Here is a 19,996-nt window from a genome sequence, read left to right on the forward strand (position 1 = left end):
CCTTGTTCAACCTCTGCATAATCTTTAACCTATTCTCTAAACTGGGGGATGGATGGAAAGAACCTAAGTATGTGATTTACGTAAAAATCTGAAAATAAGATATAGACAATTTTATATTCTTTGAAAGGTTCTATTCATTTGTTCATTCAAATTCAGGGAGTTGCCTTTGCACACACCTCTCTCTCTCTCTCTCTTACAACTAAAAGACAGCAAGCAATTGTTGTATAACTCCTCCCTTCCCCCCTTCAACCCAGCTAACATACAAAGGAAAGGACTTTCTCTATTGTGTAAATCCAGTCCCTGAAATGGATCTTTGTTAACTAAAATCTGATTCAGAAATAGTCGCCATTTAATTTTTTTCAACCGGCATAGTGAAAGCTGTAAAGGTAATGAAAACAATAGATGTATTCTTATTGCAAGAAGGTAAAGCCAAATTTTGAAAATGCTCTGATTACATTTTAAAGGTTTGGTCTTTCTCTGGCACAGAGGGGAAAAGCCAAATCAGCATCCTTCCCTCAATCTATTTTCTACCAAAAACACCAATCAAAATATAAATAATAAAAAAATTGGCTCTGACCTTCTACCCCACCCCCACTCCCAAAATGCTTCTAAAACTGGCCCTGCTCCCAAAACTGTCTGGTTTAAACTTTTTTTTTTTTTTAATCCAAACACTTACTACAAAAGCCTAATCACTGTTACCAGAATATTAATTTTGAAAACGTTTTAAATAATGTATTCCCAGTGTACACCCCTTAATCCAATAAAACAGTTATTAGTTAATGCTGTAATCAACTAGGGAAAAGGGTAAAAGTAGGCAGTATGACCTCAGCTTTAATTTAGGTATTGTATGTTTTTCTCATTCGGATTTCTAGAAGACATCACAAGTGAATATCCTTACATTTTCTTGCAGAGCTAACAATCTGGTACAAGTACATTTTTATCCCTTTCACTTAAATTATTCAGATTTGGTTGCCCTCCCTGTAACAATCACACGTTTTACAAAACATTTTCTACAACAGAGATAAAAGGCCATGAATTCCTCCAAACAAGGTCCATTTAGCTCCACAGCTGGATCAGCAAAAACATTTCTTGTTCATGTTTAAGGATAAACAAGAAACCAGAAAGAGAGATTACCTGTTGGGGGTGGGGGTGGGAAAGAGAGGATGGGAACTGGAAATCCCAGTGTCCGGGGTTATGCTCTTTAAACCCGTAAGAATGTACAGAAAGAACTACGTAAATGTGTTTAAAATTTTTTAAAGTTGCTTTTAAAATAAAGGAGTTTCAAGGATACACGGTCTGCTTAGCTTTAAGACAACCTGCTTTTATCCGTAGCATCTGCTTTAACTCTGCGAACGGTAAAATACTCCTTTCAATGCAGTCGTGAGAAATGTGCTAGCTATTCCCTCTTTAATACAGCAACGTTCCTCCAGACTGCCGCTTTTCAAGGCAGCTCGCATCCTCTGCCTCCTCCTCCCCTCTGTGCATTCTGAGATCTGCTCTGCCGATTCCCACATAAAGTGGGTCCTGGCCGCCATTTTAGAAAGTCATTCACACAAGCTGGACCGTAGCACCATCGAGTTAAAACCTTCCAAAATTCCCTTGAATGATTTCCTCTTTCCTCTCCCTAACATCTCATCTTGCAGGGGGGCCATACTTCCCGAGATAGTCAAGCAATGTCTCTAGAATCTGCATATAATGCAAAATGACACGTCTGGCCACAGAACACCGAGGAGCAAAGTGACTGCTGCAATGCACGTGTTTGCACGTCGGTGCATACAAATTTCCCAGGCAAAGAGAACGTCCACAAGGAGATAAAGTGGCCACCTCTAAGTGGCTTTTCCAATCCAATAACCTACACCTAAACTATTTTTCTACCAAAACAGTGATGGGGGGGGGGGGAAGGGGGTGGAGCAGCTCCAGGGAAAGTTCCCATCAGCTTCTCAATGGAGCCCGAGGTCTCTTTCTTTATCACTAGCGACAGAGGCGAGCTTTCGCTCGCGGCCTTCCCCTCGCCTGGTTTCCCAGCACAGCATAGTAAACACCCGGAGAGTCCCTGGAAGCGCGCCTCCCCCAGCCCTGCTGAGGACAGCAGGTTATGAATGGCCTCACTATTCCCGGCTCCTTTTCACACGCGGACACGCGCAGAAGCGCGCTCCAGAGGTGAAGATTTAATACCCCGGTAACAGCAACCACCAACAGAATCAATGGTCCTCCATTTAAGAGAGCGGAGCTCTGCTGTCGCTGCTTCCATTTCCTTCAGCAGGCTGCTCCAGAGCAAGCAACGCAATCTGTTTTCCCATGGTGACTCACTAAGAAGGGCGCTCCATAATTTCCTCCACTGACTAGAGAGTAAGAGGAATTAAGAGTAAAACAAACTTAAAACCTTTCGGTAATTCTGGAGGACAATCACAGATGTGCTGCAGTCCTTCTCAATGTGCACCAAGTGTGCGTGAATCGTCATTTTCGGTATTTTATAGTGAAGACTGTTATGGTGCACATACATTTCACAAAGAGAACGCCAAACACCACTGAACAAGTAAGTGTCGAGAACACTTATTCCAACATTCCATAGACAAAACAAAATATTCTGGGAAGTTGTGCTGCTGTTTTCTAAGCCACGTCTTCCAAATCGGAAAGGCTTGCGTTTCCCTAAGCCTTGGTGAGAGAATCCTGGTGGGAGGGAAACACGTCCCTTCAAAGGCGGCTCGCTGGTGGCACCGCCGGCGCGGCCGCGCAAGCAGGGGTCCCGGGCTCCCGAGCTCGCGTGAGGCGGGGACCTGGCCACTTCAGGTGGACCGGCCACTGCACGCACTCGTCCCCAGCAGCCTCATCAGCGACCCAGAGGCTCAAGGAGGGGAGGCGAAAGAGCCGAAGCGGGCGCACCAACTAATTTTCAGACACCGTCCTCTACTCAACCCCGCGACACAGAAACTGCGCGCTGGACACCTTCCGGGAGGTCCCTAGAATCGAGCGTCTCCCCAGGTCCGAGGTGTTCCGACGCCACCCACCAAGGTTTTGTGTGGAACCTGCCCCTGCGCACCAGCCCCTCTCCGGGTCCGACATTTCCGCGCGCCCGCAGGCTCGGCGGCAGACCTGCTGCGGAACTCCGGAGTCGGCCGGAGGCACTGGCGACGCGGGCAGGGTTCGAGGCCGCTCGGAGCCCGGGCAGCGGCAGGAAAGGACGCGACCCACCGCTGCCTCGCCAGCCTGAGGGCACCTTCCCGCAGCCGGCTTCGCGGAGGCCGAGCGACAGCCTCCTCCTTATTGGGAAGGGAGAGGGCAGCAGCCGCGCCCGCTCCGCCGAGGCCCAACGCCGCGACGCCGGCCGAGGCGGCCAGGCATCCGCGCGACCCCGCACCCGTCGGTGGGTCCCGCCCGGGTCCCCTCACCAGTTCCGCGCACGAGGAGGGGCCGGCAACGGGCCGGAGCGGGCAGCGGCGCCCGAGGAGAGCGCGGCCCGGGCCTCGTGTCACTCACCGTTTGAAATGCTCGATGATCTTCTCTTCCCGCACATTCTCCGGTAAGTTGCCCACCCAGAGGTGCCTGGTTTCCCGGACCATGCTGGGCGGTGTGCCGGCGACCGCTGATGCGGGTTCTCCCTCGCCGGCTTCGTGTGAGCCCGTCAGCGCCGGGAGGCGGGCGCCGAGGCGGCGGCGGCGGCGGCTGCGGCGGTGGCGTCGGCAGCGGCGGCGGCTCCTCCGGCTCCCCCCCGTGCAGAGACCATCCCTCTCCCCCAGGTTCTGACTCTCCGGGCTCGCTGCTCCGCTCTGCCGCCACCACACACCCGAAGCCGACCCTCGCGCTCCGGCGGCGCATGCGCCCGGGAGGCGGCGGGCGGGGGAGTGGGGAGGAGGGGCGAGCGGGACCCGGGCGGCAGCGACTACGGCGGAGCTGGCGCTGTGGCAGCCGGACGCTTCCCACCGGCGCGCGCGGCCCGCCTCCTTACCGCGGGCGCGCGCGCGTCCGCCCGCCTGCAGAGGCCGAGACACTGAGTTCCTCTCAGCCGGCGCGCAGGCGCGCGGGGGAGGAAAGAATGCTCGCGCGCTCGGTCCCGATGCGCAAGCGCGCAGGCGCGTGGGTAGACAGCCGCGGGGCGGGCGCTGTCAGTCAGGCCCTGCGCGCCTCCCCTGCAGAAGCATAGGCGGTCTCCAGCCCCTGGAGCCGAAGTCCCAGGCGCCGGCCTGGGGAAAGAAAAGACAGAAAGGGGGTTGGTTTTGACAGGACAAGGTATCAGAGCGCCTGCCAAGGCCTCTCTCCTAGGAGAAGCCCGGACACCTTCCCCTGCTCACCCTTTGGCCAGCTCCTGACGGTTTCCAGGCACTTGAATCCCCGCCTGCTTGGGAAAGTGTCAGAACAAGGCCGCCCTTCTCACCGCCCAGTTAAGCAATGACGACTTCAGAAATCCATCCCTCCCAAGAAACATTAGCTCGTAACGTTAAGCAACTTTCTTTTATATAGGGTCTTGAGAAACTTTTTGCAAGATCTTCTTGCTGATCATTATGGTATACTAGGAATAAAACTGAAATGAGACGGTTACATGTCTAATATTGTTCCCCTCAGAGGATTTACTATAATATTTAAGCAGAGTCAGGGATTGGACCTCTGGCCTTTCCAGGCCAAAGGTCTTTTAAACCCTACAGTTGAACTTTTATACAAAGGCTAGTTTACAGAACCATGGGGAAAACAGACAAAATTAAGATACTGTATTGGGTTCAGAAAAGTGGAATTGTTTAGAACAGTCAACAACTCAGTTTTCTTTTCCCTTTTTTATCTACATAGATAAAAGAGCAAAGGTGTGTGGTGCTTCCAGTACAGACCATATTTTAAACATTTGTTCTCATTCACTATCTCCTTAAATACAAGCCAACTTATCAAACTGGAATTGGAAAATATGGTCACCATAATTAACAGCACTAATATATGTGCATAATTAAATGTTTCTTTTCTTCCACAGGCAGCGAAGCACCAAGTAGTTTTTTTTGTTTTCCCTTATAGTCTTTTTTAAGTATTTTAATGATTGTGTCAGTCTGACAGTCACATCAGTTTTTCTTGTATTTAGTTTAATAGTCTACATTGTACTTAATAAATGATCCTCAGTAAGTCTGATCAATTGAGATTCTCTTTCCTCCTCTCTCAGTACTTTCAGAAGCCAAGCAAGACCCCAGCTTACACAGCTGAAACAATTACAGTACAAAATGTGTAACCTTATCATCCTTTAAAATGCTTTTTGGAATTTTTGACAAATTACATCTAAAAATTCTAGATTCTGAGCCAGGTAATTTAACTAGTTTGTTTTCTATACTATATTCCTGGCTTATGTTTACCTTATCTATTTCACACACCTTTTTTGTTGTTGTTATTGTTGTTAATCCTCAACTGAAGATATTTTTTTTTCCATTGATTTTAGATGGAGTGGAAGGGAGGGAGAGAGAGGGGGAGAGAGAGAAACATCAATTGGTTGCCTCCCACATGACCCTGACTGGGGCTGGGGATCAGATCTACAACCCAGGTACATGCCCTTGACCTGAATCAAACCCATAACCCTTTGGTCCTGAGGCCAATGCTCTAACCACTAGGCCAAACCAGCCAGGGTGACACGCTTTTTTTTTTTTTTTCTCTTAATTGTTTTGAGAACTTTAGAAAGAGGCAGAAACAGAAAGAGGTGGTCTGGAAGAGTTAGAAACTGAAAAAGCACCACCACAATAGTGGCACTCATTCATAGTTTAGTTAAGATATTTAGTGCTGCCCCAGAGGCTGACCTTGTCTTCACGAAAATCAGTTATTAAATGAAATGGATAATTTTGTTCTTGAAAATATTATGGAATTGACTCCTCAGTAAAAGTAAAAACAAATTGCCCTGACCGATGTTGTTCAGTGGTTAGAGTGTCAGCCCCTGAACCAAAGGTTTGGGGGTTCAATTCCTGGTTAAGGACTATGTCTCTCTCTTCTCTCTCTCACTGTCTCTCTACACCCCCCCATCCCCCCACCCCCACCTCTAAAAATCAATAGAAAACAATATCCTTGGGTGAGGATTAACAACATAAAAAAAAAAAAAAAAAAACTAAAACAAATCAACCTACATTCCAATGTAGGATTAGACATTTACATTTGGCCATTTCTCTGTCTCAACAACTATTGTATAAGGAGTGTCAGGCCAGCACACAATTACCTAAACTCAAGAACTATGAATTATATAGTTCTGTATATCTGTATACATGGCTGCAATTAGGGTTGAACTGAAGTGCATTTTTCCATGAGACATAAATTTCTTTTTTAAATTTTTATGTATTCATTTTAGAGCAGGGTGGGGGGGGGAGAGAGAGAGAAACATGGATTTGTTGTTGCAGTTATTTATGCATTCGTTGATTGATTCTTGTATGTGCTCTGACTAGGGATGGAACCAGAAACCTTGGCACACCAGAGAATTCTCTAACCAACTGAGTTATCCAACCAGGGCAGCATGAATTTCAATATAAGCAACCACAATATGAAACACAGTTGAAAATATGATATAAATTACTCATTTAAAACCATGATAGCCTCTGAATTAGCTGAAACCACTTGGGAAAGACCAAAATGTCACCATGAAGAACACCCAGCTCAATTGCATTAAAAGGGGCAACTGGCCGGTTTGGCTCAGTGGTTGGAGTGTCGGCTATGGACCAGAGAGTCCCAGGTTCGGTTCTCGCTAGGGGCACATACCAAAAAAAAAGGGGGGGGGGAGCAACTAACAAAGAGAATTCAGAAAACATATATTGCAGTTAGAGAAATAGAGGGTGCGTCTCACCTTGAAGGTTCTCACCTTGAATGCAGTCTTCACTTAAAATCATGCTGAAAAGAAATTCGAGGGCCGGAAAAAAGGGAGAGTCTTTTAGAAACAAAATCAATCAGAGAGACTAGTTAGAATAATAGTTAAATATGGTATTTTGTTTCTGTCTATGACTCCCACAGAACAATAAAAAGATAAGCTAGCCCTGGCCGGTTTGGCTCAGTGGTTGGAACATCAGCCTGCGGTCCCGAGAGACCCGGGTTCAGTTCCCACTGGGGGCACGTGCCTCGGTTTTGGTTTGTCCCTGGCCCTGGTTGGGTCGTGTGGGTGGCAGCCATAAAAAAAAAATTATATATATATATAATTATATATATATATGCTAGAACAAAATAAAAACTAATCAAGAATTTTTTTTTTTATTCTCACCCGAGGACATTTTTCGATATTTTGTTCAGACAGAGTGGGAGGGAGGGAGAGAGAGAGAAACATCGATGTGAAAGGGACACATCAAGTGGTTGCCACCCACATGACCCAACCAGGGCCGGGGACAAACTGTAACCGAGGTACGTGCCCTTAGTGGGAACCGAACCCGGGTCTCTTCGGACCACAGGCCGACGCTCTAACCGCTGAGCAAAACTGTCCAGGGCTATAATTTTTTTTATACATAAGAAAGTATTTATACTATTTTTCTCCGTGGCACAAGAATAAGGGGACAGTAATTGAAAATTAAAAACAATGAGCTTACCCACTAAAATTTCTTCTTAAGTGTAATTATTTTAGATTAGCCCAAAGATCTTGTTATAGCAGGGCTGTTTCCCCATGTAAAATACTTAATTTTTATAACTTAATTTGAAATGGGCAGAGTTGTTTACAAATACTTTCAAACTGCCCTGGCCAGTTTGGCTCAGTGGTTGGAGAGTCGGCCTGTGGACTAGAGAGTCCCAGGTTCAGATACTGCTAAGGGCACATACCAAAAAAAAACAAAACAAAACAAATACTTTCAAACCCTCACATTTTGGGAAGCAGAGGAAGAGAAATTATGCTGTAAGCTTACTAACATACAAATTGTTAAGCAAAGCTGAGTTAAAGTTCTTCCAAAGACCTTTAGAGATCACCAAATGTCAAAAAGATAAGAAACAAATGTCAAATTAAAATAATACCATTTCTCATCTTAACAGATTTATCAAAACACTGAGAAACAGTCTGTTTAACAATATAAAGGCTAGCAAAATCCCATTAAACATCATCTGATAGCACCTCATACTCATATTCTTTTAAAGTGTTAACTTCAGCCCTGGCCGGTTTGGCTCAGCGGTTAGAGCGTTGGCCTGCGGTCCTGAGAGACCCGGGTTCGGTTCCCGCTAAGGGCACGTACCTCGGTTGCAGTTTGTCCCTGGCCCTGGTTGGTCGTGCGGGTGGCAGCCACTCGATGTGTTCCTTTCACATCGATGTTTCTCTCTCTCTCTCTCGGTTCCTCTCTCTCCCTCCCACTCTACCTGAACAAAAAATGGAAAAATGTCCTCGGGTGAGGATAAAAAAATAAATAAATAAAAATAAATAAAGTGTTAACTTCAGCCCTGGCCGGTTTGGCTGAGCGGTTAGAGCATTGGCCTGCGGTCCAGAGAGACTCGGGTTTGGTTCCCCCTAAGGGCAAGTACCTTGGTTACAGTTTGTCCCCGGCCCTGGTTGGGTGGTGTGGGTGGCAACCACTCGATGTGTCCCTTTCACATCGATCTCTCTCTCTCTCCCTCCCACTCTATCTGAACAAAAAATGGGGGAAAAAATGAGCTAGGGTGAGGACAAAAATAAAAAAATAAAGTGTCAACTTCAGCTATGGCCGGTTTGGCTCAGCGGTTGGAGCATCAGGCTGCGGACAAGAGGGTCCTGGGTTCGGTTTCCGCTAGAGGCACGCACTAACCATAAATAAATAAGCAAACAGATAGATAAAGTGTTAACTTCATCAAAATACCTGTTTTCAGAATTAGGGGCACCAGAATAGCAACCAAAGCATTCATTTTAGTTTCTTTGGTTTTAAAAATCTGATATACACTTCTCAAAAAAGAATACTCAGTTTATAAAATGTCAACAGCCTAAATAAACATCCAGATTATTTAATAAGTAAAATAAGTTTTAATTATTTTCTGTTCAAATTTTAATGTGCTACTATAATGTCAAAAAAATAATACTCTAATATTTTTATAGCAGATTCATTTGAAGGGAAAATAGCTCACATACAAATGTTGGGTCAAATGAGTAATACAGGTAGGAATTCTATCCATCTCTATAAAGGATAATATTTGTGGGTTAGTGGGTTAAAAGAAATGTCCATGCTCCTTATTGATTCTTTTTTTTTTTTTATCCTTACCCGAGGACATTTTTTCATTTTTTGTTCAGATAGAGTGGGAGGGAGAGAGAGGAAGAGAGAGAGAGAAACATCGACGTGAAAGGTACACATTGAGTGGCTGCCACCCGCACAACCCAACCAGGGCCGGGGACAAACTGCAAACGAGATACATGCCCTTAGTGGACATCGAACCTGGGTCTCTCTGGACCGCAGGCCGATACTCTAACCGCTGAGCCAAACTGGCCAGGGCTCCTTACTGATTCTTTAATCACAATAAACATTACCTGACCTTGAATTTTGGGAGATACTGAAAAACACTAACCGTGGGAATGAAAAACAGTATAATGGAAGTAGCTCTGAGTTAAGAATCAAAAATTCCAGTTTCACTTTTGTCACTGGTTATATGGCCAGGCAAATCAATTAAATCCTCAAATTCTTAATATCCTTTTCTGTAAAATGAGGATAAAAAAATCTGTTTTCTCTACCTAGTATGGTTGCTAGAAGTACTGAATGAGATAATATATATATAAGTATTTGGAAGTAACACCATAAAAATATTATGAATACTATTAAGTTGACTACTAATTTCATATTAATATCAAAAGTAAGCATCAGCCCTGGCTAATTTGGCTCAGCGGTTGGAGCATCGGCCTGCGGACCAGAGAATCCCGGGTTCGGTTCCCTCTAGGGGCACGTACCAAAAAAAAAAAAGTAAGCATCAGTTGAAATTAAAAACATACCATTATCAATTTATAACATTTTCACAATTATAACCATGTCTATGGTCAAATCAGTATGCAATGATTGCATGTCAAGTACATAGTTCCTTGCATTTTTGCTTACTTCTATTGCAAAGCTCTTAATAACAAAAGTTACTAGTACATCTTAATAACAAGGTTATAAATTATATGCCCTTTGTACAGCCTCAAATCAAGTGTTTGATTTTCTCAGTGCTCTTCATTTTTATTGGCAATATACCAGGAAGCACTGGGAAAGCTTTTTATATATTTCTGACCTTGTTACAAAAAATATTTGCAAGGGCAGAATTTCTTCATAAGCATTTATTTATTTTTGTATGTTTTCAGTAGAAAGGCAACCCACTGTTATTCTCTGATTTCTTTTTTTATCCTCACCCAAGGACATTTTTTTTTTAGCCTTTTTTCTTTTTTTGTATATGCCCCTAGCGGGAACCGAACCCAGGACTCTCTGGTCTGCAGGCCAACGCTCCAACTGCTGAGCCAAACCGGCCAGGGCCTGAGGAGATTTTTTTTGCATTTATCTGAAGATAGAGCAGGAGGGAGAGAGGGGGGAAGAGAGAGAGAGAGATAAACATGGATTTGAGAGAGACACATCAACTGGTTGCCACCCACACAGCCCCGGAGCAGGGGACAAACTGCAACCGAGGTACGTGCCCTTAGTGGGAACCGAATGGGGACTCTGGTCCGCGGGCCAAAGCTCTAACCGCTGAGTCAAACCAGCCAGGGCTCTGATTTTTTAATTTATTTTAAAAATTAATAATTGAGTCCGGCCAGTGTGGCTCAGTGGTTGAGCACTGACCCATGCATCAAGAGGTCACCGGTTCAATTCTAGGTCGGGACACATGCCCAGGTTGTGGGCCCGATCCCCAGTGGGAGGCATACAGGAGGCGGCCAATCCATGTTCACTCATCATTGATGTTTCTATCTTTCTCTTCCTCTCACTTCCTCTCTCTCTAAAATCAATAAAGGAAAAAAAAAATTTTTAATGCAAAAATAAAAAAATTAATAATTGAGGCTCATTGAAACAGATAAGAAAGTAGGGTGTGAGCTCTTTTTTCATCTATGATAAATGGATGTTGAAGTGAATTTCCTCATTTGAGTATTAAAGATAATTCAGAAAGATGACATTAAAGCAGAGCCATTTGCAAAAGAGAATTAAAGTAGATGTGTTTTTAATCAGGTCTTATTTTCAGACTGTGAGGAGCTCCTGTAGTTAGTATGCTAGATGTAATCAAAGAATTCAGTCATGTGTAATGGAAGCCCAGTTGGGGAAAGCATTCTAGCCTCAGACTCAGGCTTTGAATGCTAACCTACCCAATAGAGCAAATAAATTAATATCGCCATTTAAACAGGAGGACAGAATAATTACCAAATATTGAACAAGAATTTGGTTACAGATCAAGTCCCAAGCAACTAAAATTAAACTGTTTCATGAGAAAACATACGTAAAATATTAACACTTGTTTATAAAGGCATCATATGAAAACAATATTAACTAATCCTAAGATGATCAACACCTCACCCTAGCTGGGTAGCTCAATTGATTGGAGTATCATCTGATACACCAAAATTTCGGGTTTAATCCCAGTCAGGGCACATACAAGAATCAACCAATGAATGTGTCAATGAGTGAAGCAGCAAATAGATGATTCTCTGTTTCTTTCTCTCTCAAATCGTTAAATAATTTTTTTTATCCTCACCCGAGGACACTTTTTTGCATTTATCTTCAGATAGAGTGGGAGGGAGAGAAGGAGGAAGAGAGAGAGAAACATCCATGTAAGAGAGACACATCGACTGGTTGCTACCCACCTAACCCCAACCAGGGCCAGGGACGAACTGCAACCGAAGTACATGCCCCTAGCGGGAACCAAAGCAGGGACTCTCTGGTCCACAGGCTGATGCTCTAATCGCTGAGTCAAACTGGTCAGGGCAATAAATAATTTTTAAAATAATAATAAATAAATAATAAAGTGATCAAAGTGCCTACCACATGAGAACTCAACAATACTAACAAATTCCTATTATTAATGTTTTTTAAAATAACAAAATAAAACCAACATTATTATTCCCAGAGTGTTTGACATCTTGCTAGTTCTGAGGGTCAAGTGATGAACCAGACCCAGTCTATTAATACATTTATTTTGATATAGCAGGTTCACTCTGATTAAATTATATGTACATAAATAATCAGAATGCCAATCGGTTGAACAATATCAGCTAATTATTCCTTTTCTAAATCATTCTTTCAGCAAGCTGACTCTTCATAATCTACTTTTCTGTTCAACCCTCTAAATTACATGTTGTTTTTAGTTTTCCAGAAATGAATATAATCACTGATATTTTCATTTTAAAAATTGTTGTTTTTCCATTTCTCTGGAAAGTTGCTAAAAGTTACATTTTTCCCTCTGTGAGGAAATACTGCTAATATATAAAATTATTAATATAATTTACTAATGTTTATGAAATTGAATAAAAAATAGAGTGGAAGAATATTTGCAAATACTAATCATGGTTATACCTATGTGGTAAAATATAGATTTTTTTTTTTTAGTTGATTTTTACAGAGAGGAAGGGAGAGAAAGAGAAACACAAATGGGAGAGAGAAACATGGATTGGTTGACTCCTGTATGAACCTGTACACACTGGGATCGAACCCACAACCTGGGTATGTGCCCTGACCGGGAATCGAACCTGCAGCCCTTTGGTGTATGAGACGATGTTCCTACCAACTGAGCCACACCAGCCAGGGAGAACATAGATTTTTTTAGTTTTTATTCATTATTATTTTCTAAGCTTGCCCTGGCCAGCTTGGCTCAGTGGTTAAAGCGTTGACCTATGGTCCAGAGAGATCCAGGTTCGGTTCCCGCTAAGGGCACGTACCTCGGTTACAGTTTGTCCCCGGCCCTGGTTGGGTCTTGCGGGGCAGCCACTCGATGTGTCCCTTTCACATTGATGTTTCTCTCTCTCTAAAAAATATATATATTTTTTTTTTCTAAGCTTTTTTTTTAACATGTATTACTTTAATAATTAGAAAAAGTTATGATAAAGTGACTTTTGGAAGTCAGCATCTGGGTTACTTTAGTTAAGGGTTCCTTTGAAATGTTGATATTTGACTACATTAAATCAACACATTTATGTTAACAGATGCCATGTGAACAAAATATTATTCTCTATGTTAACTCAGAGATTTCACTGAACCTTTTAAAACTCTACTGCTAATCCTCGTGAGAAAAAACTTAACCTCTTCACCCTAAGTGATATACATTAGCCAAAACACCTCAGATTATAACTTTTAAACATCAGGAAGCAGAATATAAATATAAATCAAGTCTACTGATTAATTCAGAGAAGACTATCAAAGTACACTTAATGGAATCTCAAAAACAATAATACCAAATAAAATGTGTTTGGTAACTTATTTCATATGTATTGAAATTTTCAGATTTAGAATTTTAAGCTCCCCTACCGCTCCTCTCAAAGATCTGGCTCTAGTTTGAAGTAGAAAATGCAAACAAAAAATTATTTATGTACTCATTAGAAATGTTTTAAAACTGTGTCCATTTTAATTCAGTTCTCGCTGTTTAATAGTAATGCTTTTTTAAATCACATAACTGCCTCCGTGGGCATTAATCTTCAGGATAGTAATGTTTGCTAATTTTATTTTATTTTATTTTTTTTTGTGGTACGTGCCTCTAGCAGGAACCAAACCCGGGAATCTCTGGTCCGCAGGCTGACGCTCAACTGCTGAGCCAAACTGGCCAGAGCAATGTTTGCTAATTTTATATAATATTCCATAATTAGACACTTGAAACCTTGCTTAAAATAAAACGACATTCTATTTGAAGACTAACTAGGATATGATGAATTAAATACTGGTACTATATTTGCTTTAAACAGTTAAATGTCAGTATTTCAATAGAGGAGATAGAGTTTTTTTGAGACCATATACCAAAAAGGGTTGGGAACCATCCCTTACATTATTTTGAAAATACTTTGGCTGAAAAGAGAGACTGCCACAAGATAACTCTCTATAAAGATACTAGATTAGCCTCGCCAGTTTGACTCAGCGTTTGAGCCTCAGCCTGTGGACCAGAGAGTCCCGGGTTCAGTTCCCGCTAGGGGCATGTACCATGAAAAAAAAAAAAAGATGCTAGATTAATTTAAAATGGTTTTTCTAAGAAAACAGAGCCAGCAACAGTCATAACTAAAGATTTCACTGTATAATGTTAGCTGGTGGGAGGAGCATGGCGAGATGAACTAAGGAAAAGGGTTTGTTTTCCCCACTTCCACAAGATAAACACACACTCAAGCATAAACCTTTTACTGAGAGAGAGAAAAATTCACCTGGAAAAGTGGCTTTAAATCAGGATACGTTTGTCCTTCATAATTTTCAGCTTAGTTTCCCTTAAGATCAGTTTCCAGAGTCTATTAGACAGCATATAAGAACTCTGATTGTATGCCTATTCAAAATTCTAAAACGTACATACTCAATATTTTCTTTCCCTTAATTAGTAGTGTTAGCCTTGCTGTTGGAATTTTGACTTTAAAGACTGTCGTTTACCATAATTTGTTAAGACAATCTGTAACAAATTCTGCGAATTCAAGGAATAGTTGATCTGATCCTTTCCAAGCCCCAGTTTATAGCCTTGTTAGCAGGGGGAGAATTCTATTGCTTACTAGTACTTCAATAGCTTCTAGATCGCTTTTTATATACTAAAGTTCCTGTTGAATCTAGCACCAACTCAAAATTCCCACCAGGAAGAAAGATCTCCCTTCCTTAGGAACCACTGAGTGGCTCCGCCCAGAGTGATGACCTGGGCTGACCTCGGAGTCGCCGCGGTCACTGGTGCTTTCGCACCTGGGGGCAAGTGGGCACCGCCAAACAACTTGAGAGACAAAATGCGGCACGCGACTATCAAATCCCAAATCGCAACTGCCACGTCACTCTTTAGGAGCCCCCAGGGTGCTTTCTTCGCAAACAACCTCCCTTTTAAACCTCACTTCTATTTAGATTTGAAGGTACATTACATGCCAATGAATATAGGAAAGCAGTCACTCCAGGGAAACGAAGGAAATTTAAAAGGAAGGGTGGCAAGGAAACAAAGCTCAGACCGGGAAAATGGCCAGTGTCCATGCCCTAGCAAAGAACCCTAACCTGCTGTGTTTCAAAAACGGGGTTGGATGGCAGTGGATTACATGGCAAAGTAAAGAGTTTTGGGGGGCGGAAGGGGCTTATGTGAACTCACAACCCTGGCAATAATTTCCACCACACTCCTTAAAGAAGAAAGGGGGGAAAGGGCACCATAAAAAGAGGAAACAAGATTATTGTGGTTACCACTCTTCAAACTCAATTCTGCTAAGGGAGACAGAGCTGTCGCCAAGACCCTTTCTTTGTCTGCATCCACACACGGAGGACAAACCGAGCGGCCAGCCCCGCCAACCCGAGCAGAGGACCGAGGGCAGGGTTCCAAAAAAGGGCACCTTTATTTTGACCTAGTGGAAGAACTGCAGGCACCGCCACATGGGCAGGAGCCCTGCCACCACGCAGTCCTTCTGCCAGGGATGTTTCCCGGGTGTGGGGACATGCTCCACACTCCAGATACACAATCCAGGCAGGAGCCATTCCAAACATGGCGCAGGGAACAGTGGAAGGGGGCTAACGCGACACTGTCCAACCTCAGCTCTGAGGCACAAAGGGAAGGCTAATCTCCATGAAACCCGCGGGAAAATTAATAACCCCTCAAGAAGCGGCAGAATCCGGCGAGTGGGGGGAGGAGGAAACAGTGAGTAGCTAACAACGGAGACGCTCAGACGCACTTCTTATCAAAGACGCTGCCGCAAACTCTAGAAATACGAAGAGGAACCAACGCGCAGGCGTGCGGAGAAACGACTCGGGCACTTGGAGCCCGCCCCTCCCCGCTTCTCTCAAAGGCCGGGGGAGTTGCCCCAATGCGGTTGCGCAAAGATGGAACGTTGGGGGAAGGGAGAAAAAAACCTGTTCCCTTCATTGTGACAGAACCGCCCCGCCCATCACGGCGAGCGCGCACGCGCGCGCACGTACCACTCTCACACTCGCACACGCGCGCGAAGCTAGCCGCCCACTCCCTGGCGCATGCTCTGGGAAGGAGGCGGTCGTGGAGTTTGCAGCCTTTTGCTGCGTTTCTCTGACAAGTTTCTAGAAAGACGGAGCCCTGGGGAAGCTGGGGGATGGGGAGCGCATGGAAGCAGCATTTGAAGGAAAGAAAGCGAAAATCCAAAGTACACAGCCACCGCCCTGCCTTCGGCCACCAAGCCACGGTCAAAGCAAAATCCAAGCCCACCAAGACCCTGGCCAGAGGGAAAACCATGGGGACCTCAGCAGCTGCTCTTTCGTCTGTCCTACCCAGCCCCAGGGCCCTCAGCACAGGGAGAGGACGGGCGGGGTGGGTGCGGTGAAAGGCCTAAAACGATCACTGGAGGACTGCGAGGTGGAGGAAAGCCGGCATCTGCCCTCTGGAGCTGCTGGGGCGCTCCTAGGCCACTGGGGCTCCCGCTGCGCTCTCCAGTGTGGGCTCAGGGCGTTAGGATTCCACGTGGCTGCGGAAGTACTGATCTGGGGGCTCTCCGACCCCGTTTCCTTTCCCCTCACTTGGGTAGACTATTTGATCCCTCTTTCCCATATTTGGTGATCTGGAGCTGAAACCGCGACTGTCGGGATCCTAAAGGGGCACTTCTTTTCTGCCCCATCGGGCACGCAGAGGTGGTGTGGCAGGACTTCTGCGCTCAGTTCTTTACTTTTACCCTTTTCGGAAGCGCCTCCTGGACGGGACTTTGGAAGAGCAAAGGCAACGCCCGCACAAAGGCGCCGCCGGATTGTGGACTGCAGGGGCTGGCCTGGGAAGGCTGAGTATGGCCGCGGGGCCGCGAGGCACTGAGGGGGCCGCTCTACAGCCACCAAAAGGAAGCTCGGGCTGGCACAGCAACGCTGGGGGAAGGGGATCTGGCGCCTGTTTTGTCTGGGTTAGCGCCCGCTTGTGACCATGCTCGGCTGCCATTTTGTGGCGTGGCCGCCATTTCGCGCCGCGGAGGGGGCAGGGCGGTGGGGGAGGGTGCGCGACGGCGCCTGGCTCTCCCCCTCCCTGGGCGCGCCGACGAGTGCGTCCCCTTTGTTCTTGGCGTCTGGGCTGGAGGCTCGGGGCTCGGGGCTCACCCCCCTCCAGGTGTGCTCGTTGAACCCGGAAAAGCTGTAGAGAGGCGTGCACGGAGCTCTAAGCCCTTCCAAAGTGGGGTTTTTCCCCCCCGCCCCGCCCTTGCTATGCGAAAGGAATACATTTTATGAGGGAGTGCTCGGAACCCGCCGTGGGAAGCTGGAATTTCACCCTGAGCAGGAGGGCGCTTTCTGGAGCCCCGTGCTGGTGGGAGCCGCAGAGCCCTTTGCCTCCCCTGCCCTGGGCCATGATGGCGCTCAGCACAGAAGTTACACTAAGCAGCCTCGCCCGCGGGAGGCCCGACAAAGGTGCTAAACACTGGTGTAACCTAGAGGTCGGTCTCTTAAAAAAAAAAGTGTCTTTGAAGTGCTGTCAGCGTAGGAGAACCGAGGCGGTGGCTGTTCATTGGCTGGCTGCGAAGCACGCACTGCGCCACTATTTTCAGATAAGGTTTTTATAGCCCATTATATCTGAGCCATAAACTGGAACAATGGTTGAGAATATCTCATTTCTGTCTGTCTGAGCACGAATTCCATTTAACTTTTTTAAAGTAAAATCTCTGTTACGTGCCTCCCCGCGTCATCTCAAAACCTGAAAGAGCTTTTGTTTTGCTGATTTCGGGGGAGATGTTTAAATGTGAATCTTGGCATTTTAATGTTAACTTGGTGGTTCGGATCAACAAAGCCAGGAAATTCAAGAGTAATGCTGCTAAATTTGTCTTCCAGCTTTGCTTTTTGTGCAAGGTATTTTAAGTTGCTGGGGCTTTTTTTTTTTAAGTTTGTTTTTCTTCACAGCAGCATGAGTTCATAACCGGGCCAGCCTTTTGTGTGTGGTTTTTTGGGGGAGAAGGAGGGCCTTACTGTATATAATTATAGGAGGTTGGTTGTCTGTTTCAGTAATGGGGGTTGGTCCCGCTCATAATGATAGGATTAAAATGTAAAAATATTTGTTGTTGAGGGCATAGATCAAGGTTTAAAGGCTTCTTGATGAAACGTCTGAGGAGTGACTGTTATAGAGTCCAAATTTTGTTTCAGTCCCAATTTGACTAAAAGCTGCATAGTTTTAATTTTTACCCTCAAGATTTTATAAAGCACAATACTGTACATTCTTTTACTGGTGAGAGCTTGTGAAATGTGTTAAGTATTTTTAAATGCTTTTTTTTGCCTGCACAACCAAAACTACATAGCGTGAAACTATTATATTGGGAAATTCGGATATGTTACCCTAATGCAGACAAAAGATTATGCCCCGAATCAGCCAAGCACTTGAAATTCAGAGGATTGCACTACCATCTTTCACTCGATATAGGTGGAGAAGGATCTGTTTAAACAATCCTAATTACCAGAGTTTGTTTTATTTATAAAATGCATACTTAATTCACACCTTTATTATATATAACACAAAGAAACACACCTTTTTTGCAAAAAATGTTTGCAATTTGTATTTTCTTAAGAGTAGGTAGTATTTTGCACAGTTCACCTCTCCCTTACAACCAGTGCAGTACATTTGCAAAACAGTTGAACAGAAATTTTTATTTTTTAAATCCTCACCAGAGGACATTTTTTCTATTTATCTTCAGATAAAGTGCAAGGGAGAAAGAGAGAAACATTGATGTGAGAAAGACACATCGATTGGTTGCCTTGCGGATGACCCCGACCAGGGCTAGAGACCAAACCGCAACTGAGGTTTGTGCCCTGAGACTCTTTGGTCCTTGGTAGTACTTTCTAACCACTGAGCCAAACTGGCCAGGGTGTGAACAGAAATTTGTAAATAACCGACCTCCCCCATCCTAATGTTGACCTTAAAACATTTTCCAACTTCCAGGCCAAAAGCCCAAACACTTAAACAGGTGGACTTTAGATGTGCAGAAAGCCATGTTCAAATAAACAGATTTTGAAATAACCACAATCTCAGATTTGTCCCAGAAGTGAAAATGCTTTTGTATGTGTAGTCCTAGGTCTCTTCAGTTAGTCAGGCCAGGCAGGACTGATGATTTTCAAGATTAGCAATCCATTGTTCCTGTAGTTCTTATTTCTAAAACTGATCGATTAATTTGTACCAGTTTGTGTTCCCTGAAAGCGGTTAGGCGTTAACAAAAACCTTTTATTATCACCATATCCTTAAGGCATCCAGTGTAGAATAGAAGTGGTATGTGCTAGGCCCCTTTGGCTCATGCCTTTGATTTCTTTTTTCTTTCTTTTTTCATACTGCTTTTTGTTTTTTTGTTTGTTTTTTGCCCCTAGAGGGAACCGAACCTAGGACTCTCTGGTCCGCAGGACAGGATGTCGCTCCAACCGCTGAGCCAAACTGGCCAGGGCTCATATTGCCTTTGATTTTGTTTGTTTAGTTTTCTGGTGTTTCATGAAGCTTGTATGTACCTTTTCCAAACACTATATAGAAAATAATAAATATCTCTATCCATTGTTCCAAGAAAGGATAGCTTTTCATGCCAAACTCTGGACTAAGGAGGGAATGATAACTTTTTCCTGGTAAAGATAAATGAGCTCCTTTAGAGAATTTAGTAATATGGGAAGTCCTTCAAAACCTTTTTGGCAGTCGCCAAACACTCCCACATGCTGTAATAGTCTTTGCCCCTTGGAGCCAAACTCAGAAGTCCAGCACTTCAGAAGTACTGGGATTCAAAGAACAAATCCTCGCAGCCAATGGAATGTTTCTTAAAAAAATAGAAACATCTATAAAAATAAAAAATACTCCTGGAACAACTCAACATTTGTTTGTCTTGCCAGCGTACAAATGGTCTACCCTAAAACAAAATTTCATCCTGACAGTGTGCAGATTATGTGAAACCTGCAGATTTATCATTTTGACATCATAGTTTAAATGGCTTAGGTAGTCAGTACATCAGGAAAACTTCTAAAAGTCAAGATCTTTATTTAACAAATAGTTTTTGAGCATCAACCTTGGCCAAGTCTTTTTT

General features: G+C 44.3%; 1 protein-coding gene across 1 annotated transcript in view; it reads right to left on the reverse strand.

Moving 5' to 3' along the window:
* The window catches only part of SPEN (spen family transcriptional repressor), a 95,307-nt gene extending 91,690 nt beyond the window's left edge, over window positions 1–3,617 (reverse strand). Inside the window, exon 1 of the mRNA XM_036256485.1 lies at window positions 3,478–3,617. Coding sequence (XP_036112378.1) covers window positions 3,478–3,560 — 83 coding nt within the window. The 5' untranslated portion in view covers window positions 3,561–3,617. The remainder of the gene's footprint in view (window positions 1–3,477) is intronic.
* Between the last annotated feature and the right edge of the window lie 16,379 nt (window positions 3,618–19,996).

The sequence above is a fragment of the Molossus molossus genome, unplaced genomic scaffold, assembly GCF_014108415.1.
Source record: "Molossus molossus isolate mMolMol1 unplaced genomic scaffold, mMolMol1.p scaffold_m16_p_12, whole genome shotgun sequence".
Classification (NCBI taxonomy): Eukaryota; Metazoa; Chordata; class Mammalia; order Chiroptera; family Molossidae; genus Molossus; species Molossus molossus.